The sequence below is a fragment of the Gadus morhua genome, chromosome 3 (genome assembly GCF_902167405.1).
Source record: "Gadus morhua chromosome 3, gadMor3.0, whole genome shotgun sequence".
In the NCBI taxonomy this organism is placed as follows: domain Eukaryota; kingdom Metazoa; phylum Chordata; class Actinopteri; order Gadiformes; family Gadidae; genus Gadus; species Gadus morhua.
The window spans coordinates 10,442,764-10,467,816 of record NC_044050.1 but is presented as its reverse complement, the minus strand read 5'-3'; the positions used below and the strand labels follow the sequence as shown (position 1 = coordinate 10,467,816).

General features: G+C 42.0%; 1 protein-coding gene across 1 annotated transcript; it reads left to right on the top strand.

Moving 5' to 3' along the window:
- The first annotated feature begins 22,039 nt into the window (after nucleotides 1-22,039).
- LOC115540642 (5-hydroxytryptamine receptor 4) lies at nucleotides 22,040-24,001 on the top strand. The gene has a single exon (XM_075074180.1). It carries the CDS (start codon nucleotides 22,262-22,264, stop codon nucleotides 23,339-23,341), a length of 1,080 nt encoding a protein of 359 aa, XP_074930281.1. The 5' UTR covers nucleotides 22,040-22,261; the 3' UTR covers nucleotides 23,342-24,001.
- The last annotated feature ends 1,052 nt before the right edge of the window (nucleotides 24,002-25,053 follow it).

The following is a 25,053-nucleotide window of genomic DNA, read 5'->3' as shown; positions in this document are numbered from 1 at the left end:
TCCCCTAATGTGTCTCAGCTGTTCCTCGTTGTGTTTGTTATTTAAGCCCTCGTCTTTCCTTTGTTCGTGTTGCTGTCATTGTGGTTTGTGTGTGGTTTGCTTGTGTGGTTTGCTGTGGTTAGTGTTGGTTGTAGTCCTGCGTGTTCCGTGTTCCTTGTTCCCTTTCGAGTTCCCTGTTGTCTCCCGAGTTCCGAGTTGTCTCCCGAGTTCCCCGATACCTGTGCCTTAGCCTTTAGGTCTGAATAAAGTGCCGTTTCCCTCAATACCGTCTGCGTTTGGGTCCTACCTGCCTGCCTGCACCTCCAGCATCCCCTAACACATATGTTGTTCTGCATTTACAAAATAGATTATATTGACTCCTTCAGTAAGTTGTTGTAATTTCTTTGTTACCATAATTAATTACTCATATTCTCCGGCCCCTTATTTTGCCTCAGTTTCATGAACCGGCCCCAATTCCAAATGAATTGAATATCCCTGTCCTAGAGCTTCATCAACAAGGTGGAACTTTCACAGTCGTGCTGTTAACACCATTTTTGAGCACAAGGACGATCTCCTGAAATATTTTCGGACCATCAGAGAGAATGGTGAATTTGATGCAACAACTGTGAGAGAGGCTGGGGGTTTTGAGAGGTTGCTGGAAGATGAAGATTTTAGTTTTTTTCTTGCATTTTTTCATAAGATCATGTAGACATGCTGTTTAACCAGCTGCAAAAGAGGAACATCGACTCTGTCTACATCACAGGAGTCATTCAGAGGTTCACCAACAGCATACAAGCTATCAGGTAGGCAATGTCATTTTTCACATTGACTGATAAAATGTCTGTGAAAGGAACAAACATTAATTACATGTCAGAACACAGTAGAATAACTCATAATTTTGATAATAATAACTAAGCCATTTTTCACAATTTTAAAGACATCCAGTTGGGATGAGCTAGTAAAAATGTATTTATGTAGTGACAATACACAGAGCTGGACTAATTTTATATCTCCAGCAGGTTTCTGAAACTGTAATTGTGGACAGCGATTTATGAATCATCTGTTTTATAACAGTTCCTCTATCTGTGCAGCAGCCATCCACAAAGAAACGGAAGGCCCTAGGCCAAGAGGAGCAGCACCGGTTAGCTACAGAGGTAAGCTGTAACATTGTTCTATATACAGGACATGATGTGTTTTACTTTTGGTATCTTTGTTTGTCTTAAATTCCTGTATAAAACATTTAGCCTATGCATTTAAATATTATTAACTATTTGCCATTCAGCTACTGAAAAAAGCAAACACGCTAAAATGTTTAGATGTAGTTATTTCATATTTATGATATTTAACAATAATAATAATAATAATATTTACATGGTGATATATGAACATTTAATTCTACTGTTTATTATGTGTAGTGACCTTTTTTTTAAATGATGTATCATTTCATCAACAAGTGCGAAAAGTCCAAAATTTTACGACCGTACAGGTCGTTTGTACTGCCACGGATTACGACCCACTGGAGCGTATCAAGCGCCTCTACAGGTCGCGGGAGGTATGTATGCCACATATATGACCAACAGGGCATTTGGTGAAATTGTTACGTAGCCATATTAATCGTTATTATCTGAATGAGAAATGCAATATTTTAGGACAGATACACCATTAAATGTGTTTCTAATGACATTTCTAGCGAGAAATGTAAATTTTCCTTGCATAATCTTCACTCAGTGAATGTGTATGATCTTTATTAATCTTTATTATCTGAATGGGAAATGCAATATTTTAGGATCGATTCACCGTTAAACGTGTTTCTAATAACATTTCTAGCGAGAAATATACTTTTTACTTGCATAATCTTCAGTGATTGTGTCTGATCTTTAGTTTTATAGTTATTAGGAAGATTTAATCGGCTCGCTCGCATGTTTCAACAACGTCAGGTTGCGAGGGACGCTGCTTTCGCTAAACTAGCAGCTCACGTGTTTCCTGTGTTTGTGTTATTAAACCGTTACTTTATGTAACTTTTAATGATATTGTAATAACCACAGGCGAAGTAAGCTTGATAGCAGGTTTAATGGATTCCACAATCGGACAGGCAGGCACCGCTCCACCGGAAAACTACAACAACCAAAACTCCCGCCCGGAGGGAAACCAGGCCCCCAGGATAGCCATATACTTCCGCAATCCACCCGTGCTCAGAGGCCAAACCTGGTATTGCAGCTGTTTTAGCTGGGAGTGGACGGGGGTCCGTCATTTCATGTGGCCCAGAAGTAGATATCGCCGTCCACTCCAATACAAGTGGGGAACAGGATTGTGTCTCCGCAAAAAATGTCTGGATATCAATCAAAGGCCCATAATTATCTTTCTACCCTGTTCTAAAAAAATGTAAGTTTTTTCTTTTCAAAACGCCTCCTCAAGCGTTTTATTAGCAGTTGATGTTGGGTGGGCAGCTGAAAGGAGCCGTACTGAAACAAACGGCTCCTTGCTATGGACCTATTTTGAAGTGCACGGCTCCCTTAACTTTCCAGCCCACCATGGAATATATGGCAATGAAATTGCTGATAAATTAGCTAAAAGATACTAACCTAATTAGAAGAATTTAACCTTAAGTATATATATTTCTTATTTTTATTTATTCATTTATTTTGTTAGTTTGTTTTATTTTGTTTATTTTGTTTCGTTAGTTTGGTTTTTTCTTTGAATTTATTTGTATGATTTAAAGTATGATTTGCCAACGTCCTTGTCCTTGTCAACGTCCTTGTCACAAACTCCTGTGTAGTAGTCCAGTAGGTCGCGGTATATGGGGAAAAACTATGATCCGCCACTAAACTAGAAGAAGAAGAAGATCTCTGCATCCGGTACGTCACGGAATAGGTCACGTGTCTTGGCCACATAACGCGGAAGCAAATCGCTCCTGTATGTTGCCATGCGCCACTGAGCAGGTTTGCATAGGAATGAATGGGCGGCCATTTTCCAGTCCGTGGTCCATCCTTTATTATGTCCATGAGGGAAACCCCCGGAACCCCCTCTCAGAAGGCCCGCCCCTTCCTCCCAAACCCTGTGACGTGAAACACGTTTATCTGAGAGCCAACCCAGTCGCCAAAAGCATACGTTGACAGTGTACGTTTTCGTGAACACTACACACACACACACACACACACACACACACACACACACACACACACACACACACACACACACACACACACACACACACACACACACACACACACACACACACACACACACACACACATACATAATGCATTTCGCTGCTAAAACAACAACTTGGGCTGCTTCTAGGACATTTTGGGAGGATTTGGAACGGTATGTGGGCAGGACGATTTTTGCAGGCAGGACCTGGCAACCCTGCGCTGTTGCCCGAGGTGCAGAAATGCTCTGGAACAGATCTGGATCCACCATGGCCAAAATAATTGTCATGAATAGCATGAATAGATTCATGCATTATCATTCAACTTGAACATGTGTTTTTACAGTATATAGTGGTGGAGGGATGACGTATGTTAGCCAACCCGGAAGTGAGCGTCGACCTGGGTTTCCCTTGACAAAAAGCCAATGGGTTTTGCCATTGGATTTTGGATTATTGCAGAAAAATTAGCATCTTTGAAGCACCTCCACAAAAACTGAAAATAAATAAATAAATAAAAATAACTGTGCTCCAAAGAACGAAATGTAAACCAATGCATTCTGAATGGGAGTGTTTCTCCTATTTTTCCATGCTACACAGAACGAAATGTAAACCCATGCAAATAAAGACTTCATGGTCATAATAATTTAAATATCATTATTCTCCTCAGTGTGTAGGGTGGTATTCTATTTTTTTCAACGGGGTTGCATCCAGTCACTTGACCTTCATGGTTGCTATGGTGGTTGCTATCGACCCGCCCCTCTAATCCTTACATGGCTCTAAAAACCACGCGGCAAAGGAGCTGCCGTCCATTGTGTTTTTTTTATCGTAAAATAGGGTCCGATGGTTAAAAAATAGACAGATATTCCAAGGTATCCTTAAAAGGCAGCTTGGTTGTTTTTATTTTCTGCAGTTTAGACTTCTTCTATAACCTATTTTTGAAAGCAAAACACCAAGCTCAATGATTTAACGAGGCAGGGTTATTTGAAACAATTTATCAAATATATATTTGTGAGAGGTCATTCCTTCTCCTGAGTTTGCTTCCTATTTATGTCTAGTGTACAACCCTACTGTCCACAAGCATCACCCCCCCCCCCTCCCCATATGGATTTGGAGAATTGTTGCCACGTCCCAGTGGTGGAGGTATCATATGTATGAAGGAGGGCATTCAATTATACTACAATGATCAATTAGGAGGCCGAAGCCCGAAAGGAAGTGATGCAATAGGTGACTGCAGGTCGACAACATTTAAGTAAGCTGTACTTTGAGGTCTCTTATAGATCGAAGGGGGTCTCAAAGGACCCCCTGTCCTAGAAGCAGCCCAAGTTGTTGTTTTAGCAGCAAAATGCATTGTGTGTGTGTGTGTGTGTGTGTGTGTGTGTGTGTGTGTGTGTGTGTGTGTGTGTGTGTGTGTGTGTGTGTGTGTGTGTGTGTGTGTGTGTGTGTGTGTGTGTGTGTGTGTGTGTGTGTGTGTGTGCGCTTCAACCTGTGGCTCCAGCCCTACAGGAAATGACTCAGCAAGTGCTCCATCTCGTTGCACCTGCACCCAGCGGCTCGCTTGCAAGATTTTGGCCTGAAGTTCTTCCCAGACCTACACCGTAGCCATCCAACCTGCATATCTGAGAATCAGGCCTCTCTTTAATAATGACAAAAAGTTATGAGAGAAATACACATTAACTTTTGTCTCATAAGCGGCGTGGTGCCGGCTCCTTTTGACCTTTTGACCCCAGACTTCTGGGGGAATAGCTGAATCAATTCATTAGTCAATCAGGAGCATGTAAATATCTTCCCGGTGGCGTGACGGGGCAAACAAGGTGTCCTTCAACATCTACGCTTCCAGGCGATTACAACGGTGCCACACATGAGCATATTCGAACATGTTTAATGGTAGTAATTAGCTGTCGAAATTGGAGGCCTTAATCAATAATGAGCAGCTATTGATTTGCTTCCCGATAGAAATTTGTGAAAAATGACATGTCATTTAGCATCTACACGTTGAGCTGAGTCCAATGACACCAAGCATGACACTCTAGCAAATTGTAACATTTATTTGACATGGTACACCTATGGTCTACGACATGATCTCGGTGTGGCAAGAGGGCGAGCTTGATCTCATTGGAGTCAGCTCAACGTGTAGATGCTAAATAACATGTAATTTGTCAAAAATCTCCATCGGGAAGCAAATCTATAGCTGTTCATTATTGATAAAGGCCTCCAAAATCGACAGCTAATTACTACCCCGAAACATATTCAAATATGATCATGTGTGGCACTGTCGAATCGCCTCGAAACGTAGATGTCAAAGGACACCTTGTTTGCCCCGTTACGCACCGGGAAGATATTTTCATACTTCTAATGGATTGATTCATATTTTAAGGTTCTCGGAGTGAGACTTGAAGCGGCTGCAGCAGAAGTGTTGAGACGAAAGATGATATCAAGACATTTATAGAATATTCCCATTCACATTATGATTCTTCGTCATAACATCCGACCAAACATCCTTTACAGTCACCGAGCGAGGATTATGAAAGTCCAGGCCCCCCCTTCCTGCACTCGGGGTCCGACTGGGCCAAGTTTCGATGCGGGGGTCCCAGTTAGGCCTTAGAATAAGGTATTAAAATTTCAGGGCGGTAGGACGTTCCTATCTCAAAAACTGTTTTTCCACCACATTCTGAACCATTAGGTCTTGCAGGTAACACTTCTGAGGGGCTTTGTCCAAATGAGAAACTTTTTTGAGGGGCCGACCTCCAACAGTACAGTAAATGTACATAAGACAGAGGTTAGTTTATAGTCCCCATTTTTTGTGGGATGGAGGTGTACATTTGTGGCTTAAGGTGTGTAGACACAGCTGGCCTGTGGCCACGTTTTTGAAGTCTGGGGTCAAAAGGTCAAAAGGAGCCGGCACCACGCCGCTTATGAGATATTAAAAAGTTCATGTGTATTTCTCTCGTAACTTTTTGTCATTGTTAAAGAGAAGCCTGATTCTCAGATATGCGTGTTGGATGGCTAGGGTGTAGGTCTGGGAAGAACTTCAGGCCAAAATCTTGCAAGCGAGCCGCTGGGTGCAGGTGCAACGAGATGGAGCACTTGCTGAGTCATTTCCTGTAGGGCTGGAGCCATAGGTTCAAGTTCAAGTTCAAGTTCAAGTGTACTTTATTGTCAAAAATCTACAGGGTTAGCACAGAAGTTTGAAATTGCGTTTGACCAGTCTCCAATGTGCAGTTTAACTAAAAACATTTAAATAAGACATTGACAATACTCTCACTCACACACACACCCACACACCCACACACACACACACACACACACACACACACACACACACACACACACACACACACACACACACACACACACACACACACACACACACACACACATAGCAGCAGAAGTACAATCAGTGGTCACAAGGTGCAACAGTAAAGTAAAGTGCAACAGTAAAGTGCCAGTGGCATGGTGAAGTGACTATGGAATGTTCATGTGGTTTTCTTCAGTGTGTTGATGAGTCTGATGGCTTGTGGAAAGAAGCTGTTACTCAGTCTGCTTGTGCGGGACCGCAGGTTGCGGTACCGCTTCCCTGATGGTAGAAGGGAGAACAGACTGTATGCTGGATGAGTTGTGTCTTTGATGATGTTCATTGCCCGCTTGGAACAGTGTGAAGTGTACAGTTCCTGAATGGCTGGTAGGGGTGACCTGATGATCTTTTCTGCTGTCCTCACCACCCTCTGCAGTGCCTTCTTGTCTGCAGCTAGACAGCTGCCGTGCCAGACAGAGACGTTGCTGGTCAGGATGCTCTCAATAGCACATCTGAAGAAGGTGGTGAGGGCAGAAGTGGGGAGGTCAGCTCTTCTCATCCTTCTCAGGAAGTGGAGTCGTGTCAGCGCCTTCTTGACCAGCGCGGTGGTGTTGGTATTCCATGAGAGGTCATTCGTGATGTGCACTCCCAGGAACTTTGTGCTTTTCACAGACTCTACTGCACTGCCGTTGATGATGAGTGGGATGTGTGTTGGTTGTTTCTTCCTGAAGTCTACAGTAATTTCTTTTGTTTTGTTGACGTTGAGAAGCAGATTGTTCCTCTCACACCAGTTGATGAGTAGCTGTACCTCCTCTCTGTATGCTGAGTCATCATTGTCTTTGATGAGGCCCACCACTGTTGTGTCATCTGCAAATTTGATGATGTGATTCGTTTAAAATTTGGCACAGCAGTCGTGGGTCATCAGCGTGAACAGCAGGGGGGATGGCACACATCCTTGCGGCACCCCCGTGTTTATGATGGTGGTCGCTGAGGAGTTGTTTCCGACTCTGACTGTCTGCAGTCTGTTTGTAAGAAAGTCCAGCAGCCAGTTGCACAGTGAAGTGCTGATGCCTATTGTACTCAGCTTGTCCACCAGATGTTAGGGAATGACGGTGTTGAACGCAGAACTGAAGTCTATGAACAGCATCCGCGCGTGACTGTTTTTGTTCTCCAGATGAGCCAGGCAGAGGTGGAGTGCTGTTGCTATGGCGTCATCAGTGGAGCGCTTGGGGCGGTAGGAAAATTGGTATGGATCCAGAGTAGTGGGGAGGGTGGATGTTGAGTGGAAGCGTATGCGTCCTTTGAGACCCCCTTTGATATATGAGACCTCAAAGTACAGCTTACTTAAATGTTGTCGGCCTGCAGTCACCTATTGCATCACTTCCTAGGGCTTCGGCCTCCTAATTGATCATTGTAGTATAATTGAATGCCCTCTTTCATATATATACCTCCACCACTGGGACGTGGCAACAATTCTCCAAATCCATATGGGGAGCGGGGGGTGATGCTTGTGGACAGTAGGGTTGTACACTAGACATAAATAGGAAGCAAACTCAGGAGAAGGAATGACAAATATATATTTAATAAATTGTTTCAAATAACCCTGCCTCGTTAAATCATTGAGCTTGGTGTTTTGCTTTCAAAAATAGGTTTTAGAAGAAGTCTAAACTGCAGAAAAATAAAAACATCCAAGCTGCCTTTTAAGGATACCTTGGAATATCTGTCTATTTTTTAACCATCGGACCCTAGTTTACGACAAAAACAACACAATGGACGGCAGCTCCTTTGCCGCGTGGTTTTTAGAGCCATGTAAGGATTAGAGGGGCTGGTCGATAGCAACCGCCATAGCAACCATGACGGTCAAGTGACTGGATGCAACCCCATTGAAAAAAATAGAATACCACCCTACACACTGAGGAGAATAATGATATTTAAATTATTATGACCATGAAGTCTTTATTTGCATGGGTTTACATTTCGTTCTGTGTAGCATGGAAAAATCGGAGAAACACTCCCATTCAGAATGCATTGGTTTACATTTCGTTCTTTGGAGCACAGTTATTTTTATTTATTTATTTATTTTCAATTTTTGTGGAGGTGCTTCAAAGATGCTAATTTTTCTGCAATAATCCAAAATCCAATGGAAAAACCCGTTGGCTTTTTGTCAAGGGAAACCCAGGTCGACGCTCACTTCCGGGTTGGCCAACATACGTCATCCCTCCACCACTATATACTGTAAAAACACATGTTCAAGTTGAATGATAATGCATGAATCTATTCATGCTATTCATGACAATTATTTTGGCCATGGTGGATCCAGATCTGCTCCGGAGCATTTCTGCACCTCGGGCAACAGCGCAGGGTTGCCAGGTCCTGCCTGCAAAAAACGTCCTGCCCACATACCGTTCAAAATCCACCCAAATGTCCGAGAAGCAGCCCAAGTTGTTGTTTTAGCAGCGAAAGGCATTGTGTGTGTGTGTGTGTGTGTGTGTGTGTGTGTGTGTGTGTGTGTGTGTGTGTGTGTGTGTGTGTGTGTGTGTGTGTGTGTGTGTGTGTGTGTGTGTGTGTGTGTGTGTGTGTTAGCGTGCGTGCGTGTGTGTGTGTGTGTATGTGCTTAGCACGCTATTTTATGTTGAAATGCAACGTAATCCAGTGTTCACGAAAACGTACACTGTCAACGTATGCTTTTGGCGACTGGGTTGGCTCTCAGATAAACGGGTTTCTAACAAGATGATATTTTAGCGTCACAGGGTTTGGGAGGAAGGGGCGGGCCTTCTGAGAGGGGGTTCCGGGCATAGTTCCGGGGGTTTCCTTCCGGGCGGGAGTTTTGGTTGTTGTAGTTTTCCAGTGGAGCTGTGCCTGCCTGTCCGATTGTGGAATCCAATAAACCTGCTATCAAGCTTACTTCGCTCAATACCTCGCCTGTGGTTATTACAATATCATTAAAAGTTACATAAAGTAACGGTTTAATAACACAAACGCAGGAAACACGTGAGCTGCTAGTTTAGCGAAAGCAGCATCCCTAGCAACCTGACGTCGTTGAAACATGCGAGCGAGACGATTCAATCTTCCTAATAACTATAAAACTAACTACTGACTGAAGATTATGCAAGGAAAATGTACATTTCACGCTAGAAATGTCATTAGAAACACGTTTAATGGTGTATCTGTCCTAAAATATTGCATTTCCCATTCAGATAATAACGATTAATATGGCTACGCGCGTCCCGAGCAACCACGAGCGTCCACAAGCGGCCCCGAGACTTCAGAATGTCGTTATTTGCATGACCGCTAGAGGCGCTACATTTTGATACGCTCCAGTGAGTCGTAATTTGGGGCGGTACAAACGACCTATGCGGTCGTATTTTCTAGGAGGACAGGCTGCATTTCATAGGTATGTGATACCATTCTGAGTCATGCCAAGGAGAGGTATTCTTTCACCAAGCACCTCATCAGTGCCACTCTGCTGCAAGGAGACTTGTTCTCCCATTACAGCGTAAAGTTCCCAGATTCAGCGCTGGAAACCACTGTGGAAGCCTACTTGCAGTGGCGCATTGGCTCTCTTCCAGGTTTTCATGGAAAACAACCTTCAGGACACATTCAGCGAGACTGTAAGTCTTTTAGAGATTATCATCACCACACCGATGACCACAGCAGAATCAGAGAGGTGCTTCTCTACTTTAAAGAGGATAAAAACATTCCTTAAGAACACCATGGCACAAGACCACCTGAACGCACTGGCTATGCTCTCCATGGAGAAAAACCTGATACAGAACATTCCTGACTTTAACACCAAAGTCATTGAGAAGTTTGCCACTCAGAAAGACAGAAGAGCAAAGTTAATGTACAAATAAGAGCACTCACTCCCTCACACACATACTCTGAAACTCACTCACACACACTCTCTCAAATTCACTCACTCACACACTTTCAAACTCACACACTCACACACTCTCAAACTCCCTCACTCACTCACAAACACACTCACTCACACACTCTCTCACTCACCCACTCACTGTGTTCGAAATCGTTCCCTATCATGGATGTAGTGCACTAAATAGGGTGCACGCCATTTTCTAGGGTGTTCGAATTCTCAGTGGTCCACTATATAGGGCACTATATAGTGGACCACTGAGAATTCGATGAGGGCGCATCTGTCTGTGTCACACAAATACCCGGCGCATTTACTGACGAAAATGACGTTTAGAAAATAGGGCACTATATAGTGGACTTAAAATAGGGTACATACGATGTTCCCTACATGTTACTCCCGTATACCACAATGCAATGCGGTTGTATTTTTCCAGGGGAGAAGAAGAAGCCGAATAACCGCGAAAACGAATACATTTAATGACCGAGTCTCCGGCTTTCGTTTAGAAATGTCAACAATTTATTTGGGATTTAACATAGAATATTAAACATTCAAAATGAATTAAACAAGGAAATGTAACATTCAACATCAATACAACCTCCAGCTTTCGTCGTGAGTGCCCGGTTTGTTTACTTGATGAGGGCGCATCTGTCTGTGTCACACAAATACCCGGCGCATTTACTGACGAAAATGACGTTTAGAAATGTTCAGCGTAGTGTCCGAATTCTCGTTCCCTATTCCCTATATAGTGCACTATATCATGTACACTATATAGGGAATAGGGAACGAGTGTATAGGGAACGATTTCGAACACAGCTACTCACTCGCAAATAAACAAACAAACAAAAAAACAAACAAACAAACACACTCACTCACTCACTCACTCACTCACTCACTCACTCACTCACTCACTCACAAACACACTCACACATATACTCACTCACATATACACACTCACCCACTCATACAACTCAGTATTTACACACAGTCCCCAGGTTTCAAGGGAGTGAGACATAAATGATGATCAGACTCCAATTGGTACATTCTATGTTCCTATAACAGTTTTTCTGTGTATAGTTAACTTTAATCATCCACCTGTAAATATTACAATAATATACAATGATATTGTAATCTGTACCAAGAGTATTCACTAATATATTTAAACCAATTGTTACATTTTATGTCCCTGACAGTTTTTCTTTGTATATAGTTATTTTTAATCATCATCCACTTGTAAATGTCTCTCAAGAACTTGAATTTTGTATTAAGAGTATTCACTAATATTCATCTCATATCATGGTCATTATCGGTCAAACTGTTGTTTTTAAAGGGCAATTAAATAATTATTGTTTATCCCTAAAACAATGGTATCTTTTGGTTTCATCTTTTATTGGGATGGTTACCGAAAGCTTCTAGCACCTACAGCCCCACCTAGAATATTTTTCACAAGCCGCCACTGCATGGGTGTATTAGTGTGACGCGTTCTTATTAGCTGATGTTAACGGAGAGGTGATCCACCTGTCACTTTTTGACTAGCGAACCACACCTCCTGCTGTCAGTCCGCTGCCCCCCAGGACGGCACTCCAGGTATTGGAGATTATATATGCTCCCTCATCTCTGTTCATCGTCTTCGGGCTCCACTTTCTTATTTCAATCGCCTCCTTTATCCAATGGAGGTATCGGTTGATTTCCTGCTTAATGACTCTGGCATTGTCCCAATCCATGATATGGTTCTCTCTTTTGCAATGCTCCGTTATGGCTGATTTGAGGTTTTCTTGCTGGTCCTTGTCCTTTATTGCTCTTGTTTGTCTCTGAGGTGTCTCCTTTTCATCTTTTTATGTTATTTTTTTCGTCCTTTTGGTGAACTAGCAGCTGTGGTAGTTTTGTTGTGTGGTTTTACCGGTGTGTTGATTTGGTGCTTTTTCATGACCCTCTGGATGCGCTCAGTGACACCTCTGATGTATGGCATTGTCACTGCTCCTCTGCTCTCCTTTTTTTGTTCCATATGTTTTTTAGTTTTCTTTGTTTGTGTTTCCTCTTTTTCTCTTACCTGCTGTGTTCCTTTCTGTATTGCCCATTGTGGATACTGACATGTTTTCAGTGCATTCTGTATATGTTGCTCCTCCTGTGCTCTGTCCTTGGGATCCGTTGTTAAAGCTGCCCGTTCATCCAGTGTTCTAACCACTGATAGTTTATGTGCTATTGGGTATTCTGATGTCCAAAGTAGGTATTTGTCTGTGTGCATCGGTTTCCCATAGATTTTTATTTTGATGTCTCCTTCAATCGTGTGGTGGATTCTTATGTCCAAAAAAGCTATGGTTCTGTCTGTTTCTTCTTCATGTCTGAACTTTATGTTGCGATATATGTTTCTGTGACAAAAGAAAACTATAAATATGTATCTCAAGTGTAGACACAATGAATGCATTACAACTATTTAATTAAATACATTCAATGTAATACAAGACATCAGGGTTCAATATAGAGAACAAGAGTCCTTGGATGACGTAGATGGGTAAACATACACCAGGAATGCAGTATAAGGCTTCATTCTGATACGAATATGCTTGGTTTTATGACATTGCTTTTCTTTGTTGTGTGACATATTGCATCATATAGCTTCATGTGGAATGCTGTAATCAATATTATGCCCTTCTTCAATTAAAAAAAAATTGGCTTATTCAAACGTAAACAGAACACCCTGCAATGCACACATTGGTATAACTGCTATAAAATGAGAAGTGGTCCACCTCTCATTATTTATTTACCTCTTATTACCGATTCCATTCCTACACATTAGACTATAACCTACCCTGTTGAACTGTTGCAAGTAATTTAATTTAACTTTTATTTTGTGAAGATAATGACCATTGAATTGAAATGTAAGAGTGGCTCCAGTGGGCTACCAGCTGCTTTAAAGGAACACATAAGGTAGGCCTGGAGTTCATCAGATATTTTTTAAATGTCCCTTTGTGCGTGGGACTAATTGCCCTTGAGTTAAGATTTCAGATTTAGGTTTCTATATAGGGTACTTGCAGTATAATAGAGAGGCCAGAAGAGGGCTGTAGTACCTTACAGACTGTCCAAAACTTCTGGACTTATGTGATCGAGTTACTCTCGCGAGGGAGGTCACACTCTTACCCCCAGACTTCGCCTTCCCTCCCAAACAAACAGAAATAGCTCCTATATTATAATACATTCATAGCATTCATAAAAACAAGAGAGGAAGCGGAAAGACAGTGAAAAGGAGGAAGAGGGAGAAGGAAGGAGGTCAGACAGACAAGAGAATCACAGTTTTTGTCTGTTTGGCCAAAGTGAGCAGTCTTAAGTGATGCCAAATAGTCGCCTTTAAAAGTGTGGGTTAAAGTAGATCAAAGAAGAAATTAAGATATGTTGTTTTGTCCCCCCATTTAACCTTTTTTCCCTGGAAAGGATGTTCCCCATCACAGTTCTTTTGTATGTTAGCCTCAAGTTTTGCTCCAATGTCGTTGCATACGATTCCAGTTTCAGCAAATTCCTTGTTGAGCTCTGTGTAGCTCCCTGTAGCTGATTGCCGTCATGCCTCGTTTGGAGTTCCAAGGGGCCTACCCAGATGGTTCATTAACAACAAGAAAAATGACTTTTACTTTCCCCAACCATTGAGTTCCCCATCTGCCCCCAGACATTACCCCAACAACTAGGATGTTGCAAGGGAAAACTTCCTAGCTCTGATATGTCTACCAGCATGAACTTCACCCTGAAGAGATCTGTAGTAGAAAAGTAACCCTGTTGTGGTGAATAAATAACTTGCTAGGGCAAGTGATGGTTTAACAACAAATATCTGTCTGTTTAACCACATCTTGCACACACACACACACACACACACACACACACACACACACACACACACACACACACACACACGAGGGGCCGCCTGGGACAGAATTCATGCTTGGTCTTACACACGCTATTATAATCTCTCAAAATACCAGTATACTCATACACACACAGTATTATACTCCTTTTACCTGTATGTATGAGAGTGTAAGGTACTGTATGTGAGAGAGTATAGTAGTGTATGTTAGAGTATAGTTGTTCATGCAAGAGATTATAGTAGTGTATGTGAGAGAGAATAGATGTGTATGTGAGAGAGTATAGTAGTGTGTGAGAGAGCATATACAGTAGTTGTGTATGTGAGAGAGTATAGTAGTGTATGTTAGAGAGTATAGTTGTTCATGCAAGAGATTATAGTAGTGTGTGTGGGAGAGTATAGTTGTTTATGCAAGAGAGTATAGCAGTGTGTGAGAGAGATTAGTAGTGTATGTAAGATAATATAGTAGTGTGTGTCAGAGAGTATATATATTTATGCAAGAGAATATTTTAGTGTGTGTGAGAGAGTATCGTTGTTAATGCGATAGACTATAGTAGTATGTGTGAGAGAGTATAGTAGTGTGTGTGAGAGTTTGAATGAAACGGAAGTGAGTTTGAATGAAACGGAAGAGAGTTTGAATGAAAAGGAAGTGAGTTTGAATGAAACGGAAGAGAGTTTGAATGAAAAGGAAGTGAGTTTGAATGAAACGGAAGAGAGTTTGAATGAAAAGGAAATGAGTTTGAATGAAATGGAAGTGAATTTGATTCCTCAGTTCCTGATAGGCTGACAGAAGAGGCGGTAGCTCTGGCGCTCAAAATACTGCGCCGTCATTTCACTCTTGAATCTCCACCGATGTTGTTAAGCTGCGTTCGCACCAAAAAGAAAATGGTCGCCTGTTCGTGTGGTCACCTGAGTTTGAGAGAGGCTTCCTCTTGTGACCGCCAATTCATTCTCAACCATGGCCAGTCTCTACGTGTTGTGGAAGTACCAGGGACGTCGGAGAAACCGACGCAGTCGTTTAGGTTTCATAATATCATCCGTTCTATAAAATATTCTAATCTAGAACACTCCGGGAGCTCCGGCGGGGGATCCTGGAGCTCTATCCATCTGTATAATATAATATAATATAATATATAATATAACGGCCAGAAGCTGTGTCCGCCTCCGGATGAAATCATGAATCTGCGTCGGGTTCTCGGACGTCTCTGTCCTTCCACATCAATCTGAAGTCCAGAGTGAAACAAGACATGGAGGAGAAAGGGATTGTTGCCGTTTGAGGACTCCCGGAGCTCCTCCGGCGAGGCGGTGCAGGTGGTCCCGCCAGCCCTAGGAGCTGAGCTCCCGGTCCCCACTGGAGGGGCTCTGTCACGCCAAATCTGTACCGGGTGCCAAATTTGTACCGGGCGCGTCATCAGCTGTCCGTTGCCAGGCAACGGACAGCTGATTACGTAAGGGTTGTCCGTTGCAGGGCAGTTTTCAAAAAACATTTGCGCTCATGTTGCCAAAGACGGAATAACATAATACAGTTAGCGGATCGCTAGATAACACTTGTTTTTACTTTATATTTGTATTGTATTTAATTGTTTAATCAAATTTAGATAGTAAACTGAGTGTTTAAAGCGGGTTTCAAAAAACATTCGCGCTCATGTTGCCAAAGACGAAATAACATAATACAGAAAACGGATCGCTAGATAACACTTGTTTTTACTTTATATTTGTATTATTTATTTATTTATTTATTATTATTATTAATATTTAATTGTTTAATCAACTTTAGCTAGTAAACTGAGTGTTTAAAGCAGGTCAAGGACGAAATAGCACAATACAGATAACGGATCGCTAGATCCGTTATCTGTATTGTGTAAGGCAAAGACGATGTCGTCCATGGAGAGGTCGTCGTCCACCTCGATGTGATCGTCAACCCCAGAGAGCACCACCTACAGGGAGAAGATTTTTTTCATCAGATCTAGTCATCATGATGATGGGGAATAAGGCCCATTTCAAGAAATTATACGATATTATTCCTGTGCTGCTCTTCCTTAAGATACATCCTGGAGAAAACACTTGAAATATTGAGCCTTGATTTATTCCCTAATCTTTGAACTATGATTGCAGCAACATTCTCTTTTTTATTAAGGTTGTCATTGACTTGGTGTTATTGTTTCAGTACTTCATACACATTCTTGACATAACAATAATGATGAAGGGTTATGTGAATTTCAGTACAACAGAGGACGGGCAAGCAACCAGAGTTCCTGAGTGTTTGGAATGTCGGGCATCACGGAGGACAGGCGGAGACCCATTTTCAAGATAGTGTCTCACCGCTCAACCAGTCATCTCCTCCCCATCATAAATAAGCATATTCGTCAAGGAAGCTCCATCCTTTCAGATGGATGGAGTTCAAACTGCCATCTTCATGATGAAGGTTACAATCATCTAACTGTTAACCATAGAGAATATTCTGTTGATCCAATTACAGGTGCACATACACAAAGCCTGGAGCAACTTTGGGGAGTGTGCAATCAACTCTATGGAGACTAAAAGGAAACTGTAAACAAAATAAACTATTCAACATCTAAGATCCCTTAGAGATGTTATTGAGTGGACCTACTGGCGTTGTAACCACCACAGACCTGGACAACTGGGGACGCTTTTCCATGACATACGAAAAAAATGGTCAGAGATCAATTTATGTTAAATGTTTATCTTTTTTTGTTTGCTCATGTAATGCATTGTAAGCAGCTCTGTGTTGTTACTGACGTTGATGCACAAGCCTATAGTTATGTTATGCTTAAAATTAAATATTTGCCCTGGGGACCTGGTTTTGTCTTTGTACGTTTTTTTGGTTGAGTGCAGTAACCTGAATGCCATTTTGAGTCTTTTCTGTATGGATGATTGTTTGCTATTCAAAATAAATAAACCTGCATTTGTGATAACTTGGATGTCTTCTAACTAGTTGTACGCTGTAATGACTTAAAAAAATGTGAAGAGGTTGCAACTTTAGAATAGGGAACATGTTTTGGTTAATAAGGGTCAAAGTACTTGTGAGTTAAATATGAACAAGACCCCACTTTAGAATAGGGAACATATTTTGAGTTAACAAGACTTAATTAATAGTTAATACAGGTAATATTACGACTTGTATTTTTGCGTTATACTCCATAAGAATAGACTATACTAATTCAGATTAATAAAGAGAGAATGACTGTTCTTGTGCTATTGCCCCTTTAAAAGGCCCCAATGATGCCGTGGTTATTAGCATCATTACTCGTACCCAATAACAGCTTTATTTACAGTAATTAAACAATAATTAGGAGGTTATATTGGGTGAAATTATGGAATAGTAAGGGTAAAATAAGGTTATACAGAATAAGGTATTAATATGTATCTAATAATTACTAATAAAGGGCCAGTACATTTCTAATAGGCATATTAATAAGCACCTAGTTAATGGTGAATATGTGTAACAACAACAACAACAACAATAAATAGTTCAGCTCATTTCAGGAATGAAGTAGCTGCAAGTAAGGAAAAGATGACCTAACTATAACTAACTAACTATGAATGACTAAATATCTATATATTAACACGCTGACAGACCAGAGCTACTTCCAAGTACGATTGGGAATAATCAAAGCAAACCTAATCACACATAAACATCTAAATGGAAACCTAAAAAGCAATCGGTATGGTCACTAAAAAGAGGCTTGACACTCAAGAGAAACGCTTTCTCTCTGCTTCGCTTCGTCTTATAAGTGAAGCATCAACCGTCTGTTAGCAAACAGGGGGCTCTGTCATTAATGATATGTTTAATCCTGCAAGAAGACCCTTTTTGCCCCTCTTCAGCCAATGGTAAACAAAGGCCAGAGATCGACCTCCACTTGCTCGCCGCTCACAGGACAATGCAACAGATGTGCATCCAGTCGTCCATCAGCCATTGAGTGTGTGGGCATTAGACATGAAAATGACACAAAGCCCACGCAACCCAACGTGCCTTTTAATGCATCCTCCTTCATTTGTAAATCCCTGGATGTTTAATTAAAGCATACTTGCCACACTTGAGATGCATCTGGCCCGGACCCGAGGTATTCAGGGCCTGGTGCACTTGGCCGTGCTCCAACGCACACTGTGACACACATGAAAGAGAGCGATCAGGGATGCTCGCTGGCGGAATACACTGCAGGTAGGCTTACTGTTTCAGCCACACAGCTCGAGCACTATATGTAATGTGATATATTTTATAGAGCATGATTAATGTAATTATTATATTTTACTAGCAGTGGTGGGATGGTAATACTAGTAATAGTAGTATAATATTGCTCATGGTTAGTGTATATCTTCAATCGCTCCTTGTTTGAAGTTTTGATATTTCATTTAGTTTATTAAACTAGATAGTAGCCTATCATTAGTGCATCTCTTTTTGTAAGTGCAAGTCCTGTTATTCCTAACATCATATCTCTTTTCCTGAACAACAATTTATAAAATCGTTCCAACATTTGTGTTCAAAACAACCTTGTCAATGGTCTTTAATAACCCTAATAACAGCATTTTACATAACAGAACATTTCAGACACAAAGCGATAGGCGAGACCAAAAGCCCGCTGCACATCGGCTCCAATGCACTGATGCCTGTTTGAACACTCGCTCACACACGCGGGCGTGCAAGGTTCTGCCCGATTGTGCCAGGCAGTTCCTCTACCAGCACGTCGCTTTCTGCTCCTGCGTGCGTTATCGCGATTGTTCCCTACAGCAGAGGTTCTCTCAATTTACAGAACCTTATGAAAGATTAAACGGCTGTGAGATGACGCCATCATGAAAACAAACCATCGTGTCTCATCCTTGCAGGTCAGTTGATTAAAATAAGTTGTTGGGTAGGCCTATATGAACTGCGTTTGTGATGTCTTGATTGAAAACTGTGATAGGCTGAAAGAAAGGGATTTTTATTATTTAACAGTATATGTTGGTTGATACATGTTGTTTGTTGTCGTGTAAGTCCCTAATGTTTAAAAGTCAATTTGCTCAATTTATGATTCCGTTTATTTTGATGTGAACTGTTAATGGAGTGTATAATATAAGGATTAAACACACCCCTATTCAATGCTTCGGGAGCTCTGAGTGCTGCATGCAGCGCTCAACTATTGTTCTTCTTAAGTTTTCTTAAGTTTTCTTTCTTTCTTTCTTTCTTTCTTTCTTTCTTTCTTTCTTTCTTTCTTTCTTTCTTTCTTTCTTTCTTTCTTTACAAACTTTGGGACCCATCTACTTCCATTTTTTTTCTCCTAGTGGCTTCATTCAATTTTAAAAGATTCAGATTATCTTAGAATCGCGCTTCCTTTCAGATTTTTTTATCATTTCAAATTTATATTCTGCGTTTGAAATATTATTTTTTTCAATGCAAGTCAAAGTCAGAATTTTGTTCCCTACAGCAGAATTTGTTTAACTCTTCACTTTATTTGTTTCCAACCATTTTTTTTTTTTTTTTATATTTATAAAATGGTACCCAAAACTACTAAGTAAAGTAAAACCTACCTTTTGATCAAAAAGATAAAATGCAATCTCCTCTTTGATTCAAATAACACCAAGGTCCTGGAGAGGGTAAAGATAATGGTTTGTGGTATGGGAGACTGATAAGAATGTTGTTCAATTCAAAAGAGTTGGACATGATAAAATGCCGTTGAATAATCTTTTTTTTTCTTTTTGCATTATGTTGTGAACCAGGCAATTTTTCAACCCCATGAATTATAACCTACCTTAAATTATTGTGGTCACAATAATATGGATTATCATAATTGATCTCACACCGTGTTGACAAGGCGATGGTGATATGCTCCGCATAGTTGAATGGTGGAGTTGATTTGTTTGTTTCCACATAATATATATGATTTGAGTGGAAGGCATTCTCCTCTTTTTATTCTACATTTGAAGTGCCACAATGAGAATAATAGGCAGAGAAATTTGGACGGAGGCAATCTTACGAAAACAGACTCAACCATATACAAGTATTAATTTGTGTCCAAGTTTAGTTTGACCGAGCTGACATTGGGACTAATAATTCATCAGGTTTATTTCTGTTTGTATTAGGATAAGGAAAAGTAATCAACGGCACGTTTAAAATGTTTAATGATTAATTGTTTGGTGGTTCATTGAGTGCATTTTTGTTTTCCTTTTACAACCAAATCCTTAGAACTCTTATTGATCAAGGTTATTAAAAAAAAGTGAAAAAGACTGAAGAATTGATTATCACATGAGACATAGTATCCCTACGGGGACGGGCAGACTGATAAGACAAACAACATGACATCTTAACAGTCAGTGAACAGCAAACAAACACCAGCACGGATAAGACTCTCACACACACACACAAACAAACATCCACGCACACACACACACACACACACACACACACACACACACACACACACACACACACACACACACACACACACACACACACACACACAAATATCCGCACACACACACACACACACACACACAAACAAATATCCACACCCACACACACACAAACACACACACACACACACACACACACACACACACACACACACACACACACACACACACACACACACACACACACACACACACACACACACACACACACACACATACACACATACACCTACACATGAACACACACACACACACACACTGGTCACAGTGGTCCTCAGGGTGTGTGGGGGCTGGGTTCTGCTTGCTGTGTTGAGACAGGCCCACAGAACACACACACACATAGTTCTGTAATGATGATGCAGTGTCATTTCTGATCAGGTCGTGAACTTCGACACTCAGTCTCCCAGTGCTGTCACAGCTTTTATCCCTCCTGAGATGGGCTAGATGTCAAAGCTGAAATAAATAAAGAAAATAAAACGTAAATGTCTGAATGTCTTCTGAGGGATTCCCATAGCAAAGAAAAATATGATGTATCATTATTACTATTGTAAACCAAAGGCAAATATAAATAAACAACTAATGACATAAAACTATGACAATTATGTTGTATTAAGTTTATACAACATATAAATTCATACTGATAATTATATTATCAGTAAGAACTATATAAAAGTATTAACATGGTATATTACATTACTATTAATGTTGTTAATACTCTTGGTGACCTTGGGTGTCTTGAAAGGCGCCTCTAAATTAAATGTATTATTATTATTTATTAAGTCCCGCTGACCGGTGTTCCTCAAAAGGAAATCAGCACTTTAGGTGTAAAACCTGTTAGTTTCTGATAGCAGAAACATGTTAACTGCCTTTGTAACTTTGCTTTCAATCTAATAACTGAATCAAAATCACAGAAATATTTACAAAGCATAACATTTTCAGCAAAGAACGGTTTATAAAAGTGGACATGATTTCAAATTGTACCTTTCATTGGTAGTTCTGTCATTGATTGGATGCTTCATCCACGAGTAGCAAAACATAATCTATCTCAATGACAACAGTAAACTAAAGAAATACACTGTATAATCATCATTAAATGCCTTAAATATATCCCGTAGTTTGAGGATGACAAGTTTGTCACAGTCTGTCGGATGGGGCGATGAGTTCTGCTCTAACAAACCTGATGGCAGCTGCCTTAAGGGAGGGAAAAGCTGTCTCAGGCCATGACAGCCAGTGCACCGTTTGACAGCGAAACAGTTCCATGATTGCATTAACAGGTATTTAGCATTTAGTCTCCCCAGTTTAGAATACGCTTGCCAAAGTTAATCATACGTCTCTTTTGTATCAAAATAATGACAATCGAATAGAACGGAGCAGAATCTGGTTTCCCTCGACAACCAAACAAGACAGTGCAAGTTTGAGATAAGAGCGCAGCGTTTCAGTCCGACAGGCTTATGGTCTCACTTGGGTGAGATCACCAAACAGGGATTTAGATAAATGTGTCCATCAATGGAAACGTTTAGACAGTTGTGAACACAACTAATGAGGAATTTGCATCTCGCTACGCTTTGAGGCCCCGAAAGTAACAGTACTCAGGGGCAGAGGTTGCGGGGGATGTTTTTGTGCAACCTTGTTACTAGGCCTACTATTTCACGTCATCTGTATGGAACTAGTAAGACTTCAATAAACTCCTGAATTTTTTCCCATCACAAGACCCAGATGGACAACAGCAGCCTGGACCCTCGGACCCCTGAGCCCTCCGACACCAGCCTCCACGGCACCGCCCCCCCCTGCACCACGGAGCGCCACCAGGCCTCCCGCCTGCTGCTCTACAGCCTCCTCAGCGCCGCCGTGGTCTGCACCGTGGTCGGCAACCTGCTGGTGGTCCTCTCCATCGCCTACTTTAAGCAGTTGCAGTCCCCCACCAACTGCTTCGTCATGTCCCTGGCGGTGGCCGACAGCCTTGTGGGCCTGGTGGTGATGCCCTTCAGCATGCTGCGCACCCTGGACGGCTGCTGGCGGCTCGGCGCCCTCTTCTGCCGCCTGCACTCCAGCCTGGACGTCATGCTGTGCAGCGCCTCCATCTTCCACCTCAGCTGCATCGCCTTCGACCGCTACTACGCCGTGTGCAACCCGCTGCTCTACTCGCTGGTGATGTCGCGGGACCGCGTGGCGGCGCTGATCGTGGGTTGCTGGGCCATTCCTATGCTCATCTCCTTCGGCCCCATCATGGGGGGCCTCCACGCGGTCGGCGTGGATGTCCCCCTGCCCCCGGACGTGTGTGTGCTCCTGGTGAACCGCGCCTACGCCGTCACGGCCTCCCTAGTGGCGTTCTACCTGCCCATGGCGGTCATGCTGGTGGCCTACTGGAAGATCTACAAGGCGGCCAAGCGGCAGGCCATGCAGATCAGCGCCATGGAGAGCCAGATGGCAGCCGGCGTGGGGAAGGACTCGAGCAAGAAGCAGCGGCACCGCAACGCCATGCGGAGAGAGAGGAAGGCGGCCAAGACCCTGGGGATCATCATGGGGGTCTTCCTGCTCTTCTGGATGCCCTTCTTCACTGTCAACATCGTGGACCCCTTCATCGAGCACAGCACCCACGCACTGGTGTGGGACGTGTTCCTGTGGCTGGGGTACATCAACTCCTCCCTCAACCCCTTCCTTTATGGCTTGTTCAACCGCTCCTTCCGCAGGGCCTTCCTCATGATCATGGGGTGTAGGATCTGTCTGCCCGGCGCGTCCCCCAGAATAGACCTCTCTCAGTCTCAGGAGGGTGCTGAGCGCACTGATCAGCAGTAGAGCGCTTTCTGTTGTTTTTGTTTGTTTGGTGTTGGATTTAGGGACTTAGGATCCCATTATATTCCGTTTCGTTCATCATCACAAGGGCTTTAGGCAACTCGCTTATCTTAGATTGGTTCAGGAGTGTAAACACAAGTAGAAAATGAAGGAATTCATTAAAGTACACATTTGTGGTGCCAGAAATAGCCCACTCAAAGGGATTGAACCAATGTATTATGTGATTGTATATTTGTACAGCGTCTCCAGCATTTTCAAAGCTGCAATGTGTCAACTTACTTTGGAAACAATAGGCTGACATAACTTAAAGAATAAGAGCTTAAATTGTAATTATCTTTATTAGAATTTCTCAAGTTTAAATAAATCCCATTTTATTTGGAGGCAAAATCACGTTAACGTAGCATCCTAACAACAAGTGTCAGCCCCTTATGATGATCTACATAATATGTTTGAAAGAGATGTTCAATGAGGTAGTGGCTCTGACCCAACAGCCGGGATCAGCAACAGGGGCTGGAGCCACTTTGTTTAGACGGCCCGACTCTGACTCAGATGTAATACACAAAATGTCATAGAAATATCAACATAATCAGCATTGTTAATCCCATCTGCCATCGTTTATCGAAAGGTGCTGAATGTAATAAATAAGCTTTACTAAATCATAAAATGGCCACGATTGGTCATCAGAAAGTAAGGAACAAACTTCTCCTTTGAAAATTCAGTTCCATGTCTGAAGTTTTGTTTTTGTTTCGGCCTTGTGTTATGTTTCAGCATTCCCTGAGTCCTCCGGGTTCCCAGATATTAAACCAATTGGCACAGAAAAACTGTCTGCTGCAGCACCATGACCAGAGCAGTTCTAAAACACGGGTTAATCTTAAATGCAATTGTTCAATTGTGCAATTCAAGGCAAATGCAACATGAGCTCATCATTTGCCGACAAATAAGTTGTAGATGTATACATTAGCTGATCAACTGGACTGTTCTACTCTTTGTCATTTGTCATAATCAAAAAATATATTTTTTGCTTGTGTCAAAATATCATGTTGCGCTCGGCTTGTGTTACGCTCAATTTGTTTATTGTTCTCAACCTGGCAACCCACTTGGGCCTCAAGTCTGGGGAGGAGGGTGTGGGCGGAGACACCTCTCTCCCGTAGGAGGAATTTGGACTGCATTACCCATTGGAAACGCTTGGTGTCAATGTAACATATCGTGATTGAAGAATGCTGAACCCTTCAGATAAGAAGGGCAGGGCAAAGTGGTTTAGTGGGTATTGTGCCAAGTCAGTTCAACTGTAAGAACCTAAGAGTATATAAGTTATATTTTGCATTTTTAATCTGTGGTGATGGCAAATCGCTTGCTGGTCTACTAGTATGGTTTCCCTAACACCTGTCTATGGCAAACTCACAGCACATGCAGGCACACACTCACGCACACTCACGCATGCACCCCCCCCCCCCCCCCCCAACACACACACACACACACACACACACACACACACACACACACACACACACACACACACACACACACACACACACACACACACACACACACACACACACAAACACACAGAGACACACTGAGGTAAGTTCAGTAAGAATTTAGACCCAGAACTACTCTATAGTATTTCCGAGTTTCAATTCATGTCAACCTGTTTGATTTCTTAAGTACAATCATTCAAAGAATTTTTCATTAATCATAACTTCGCTAGACAAGAC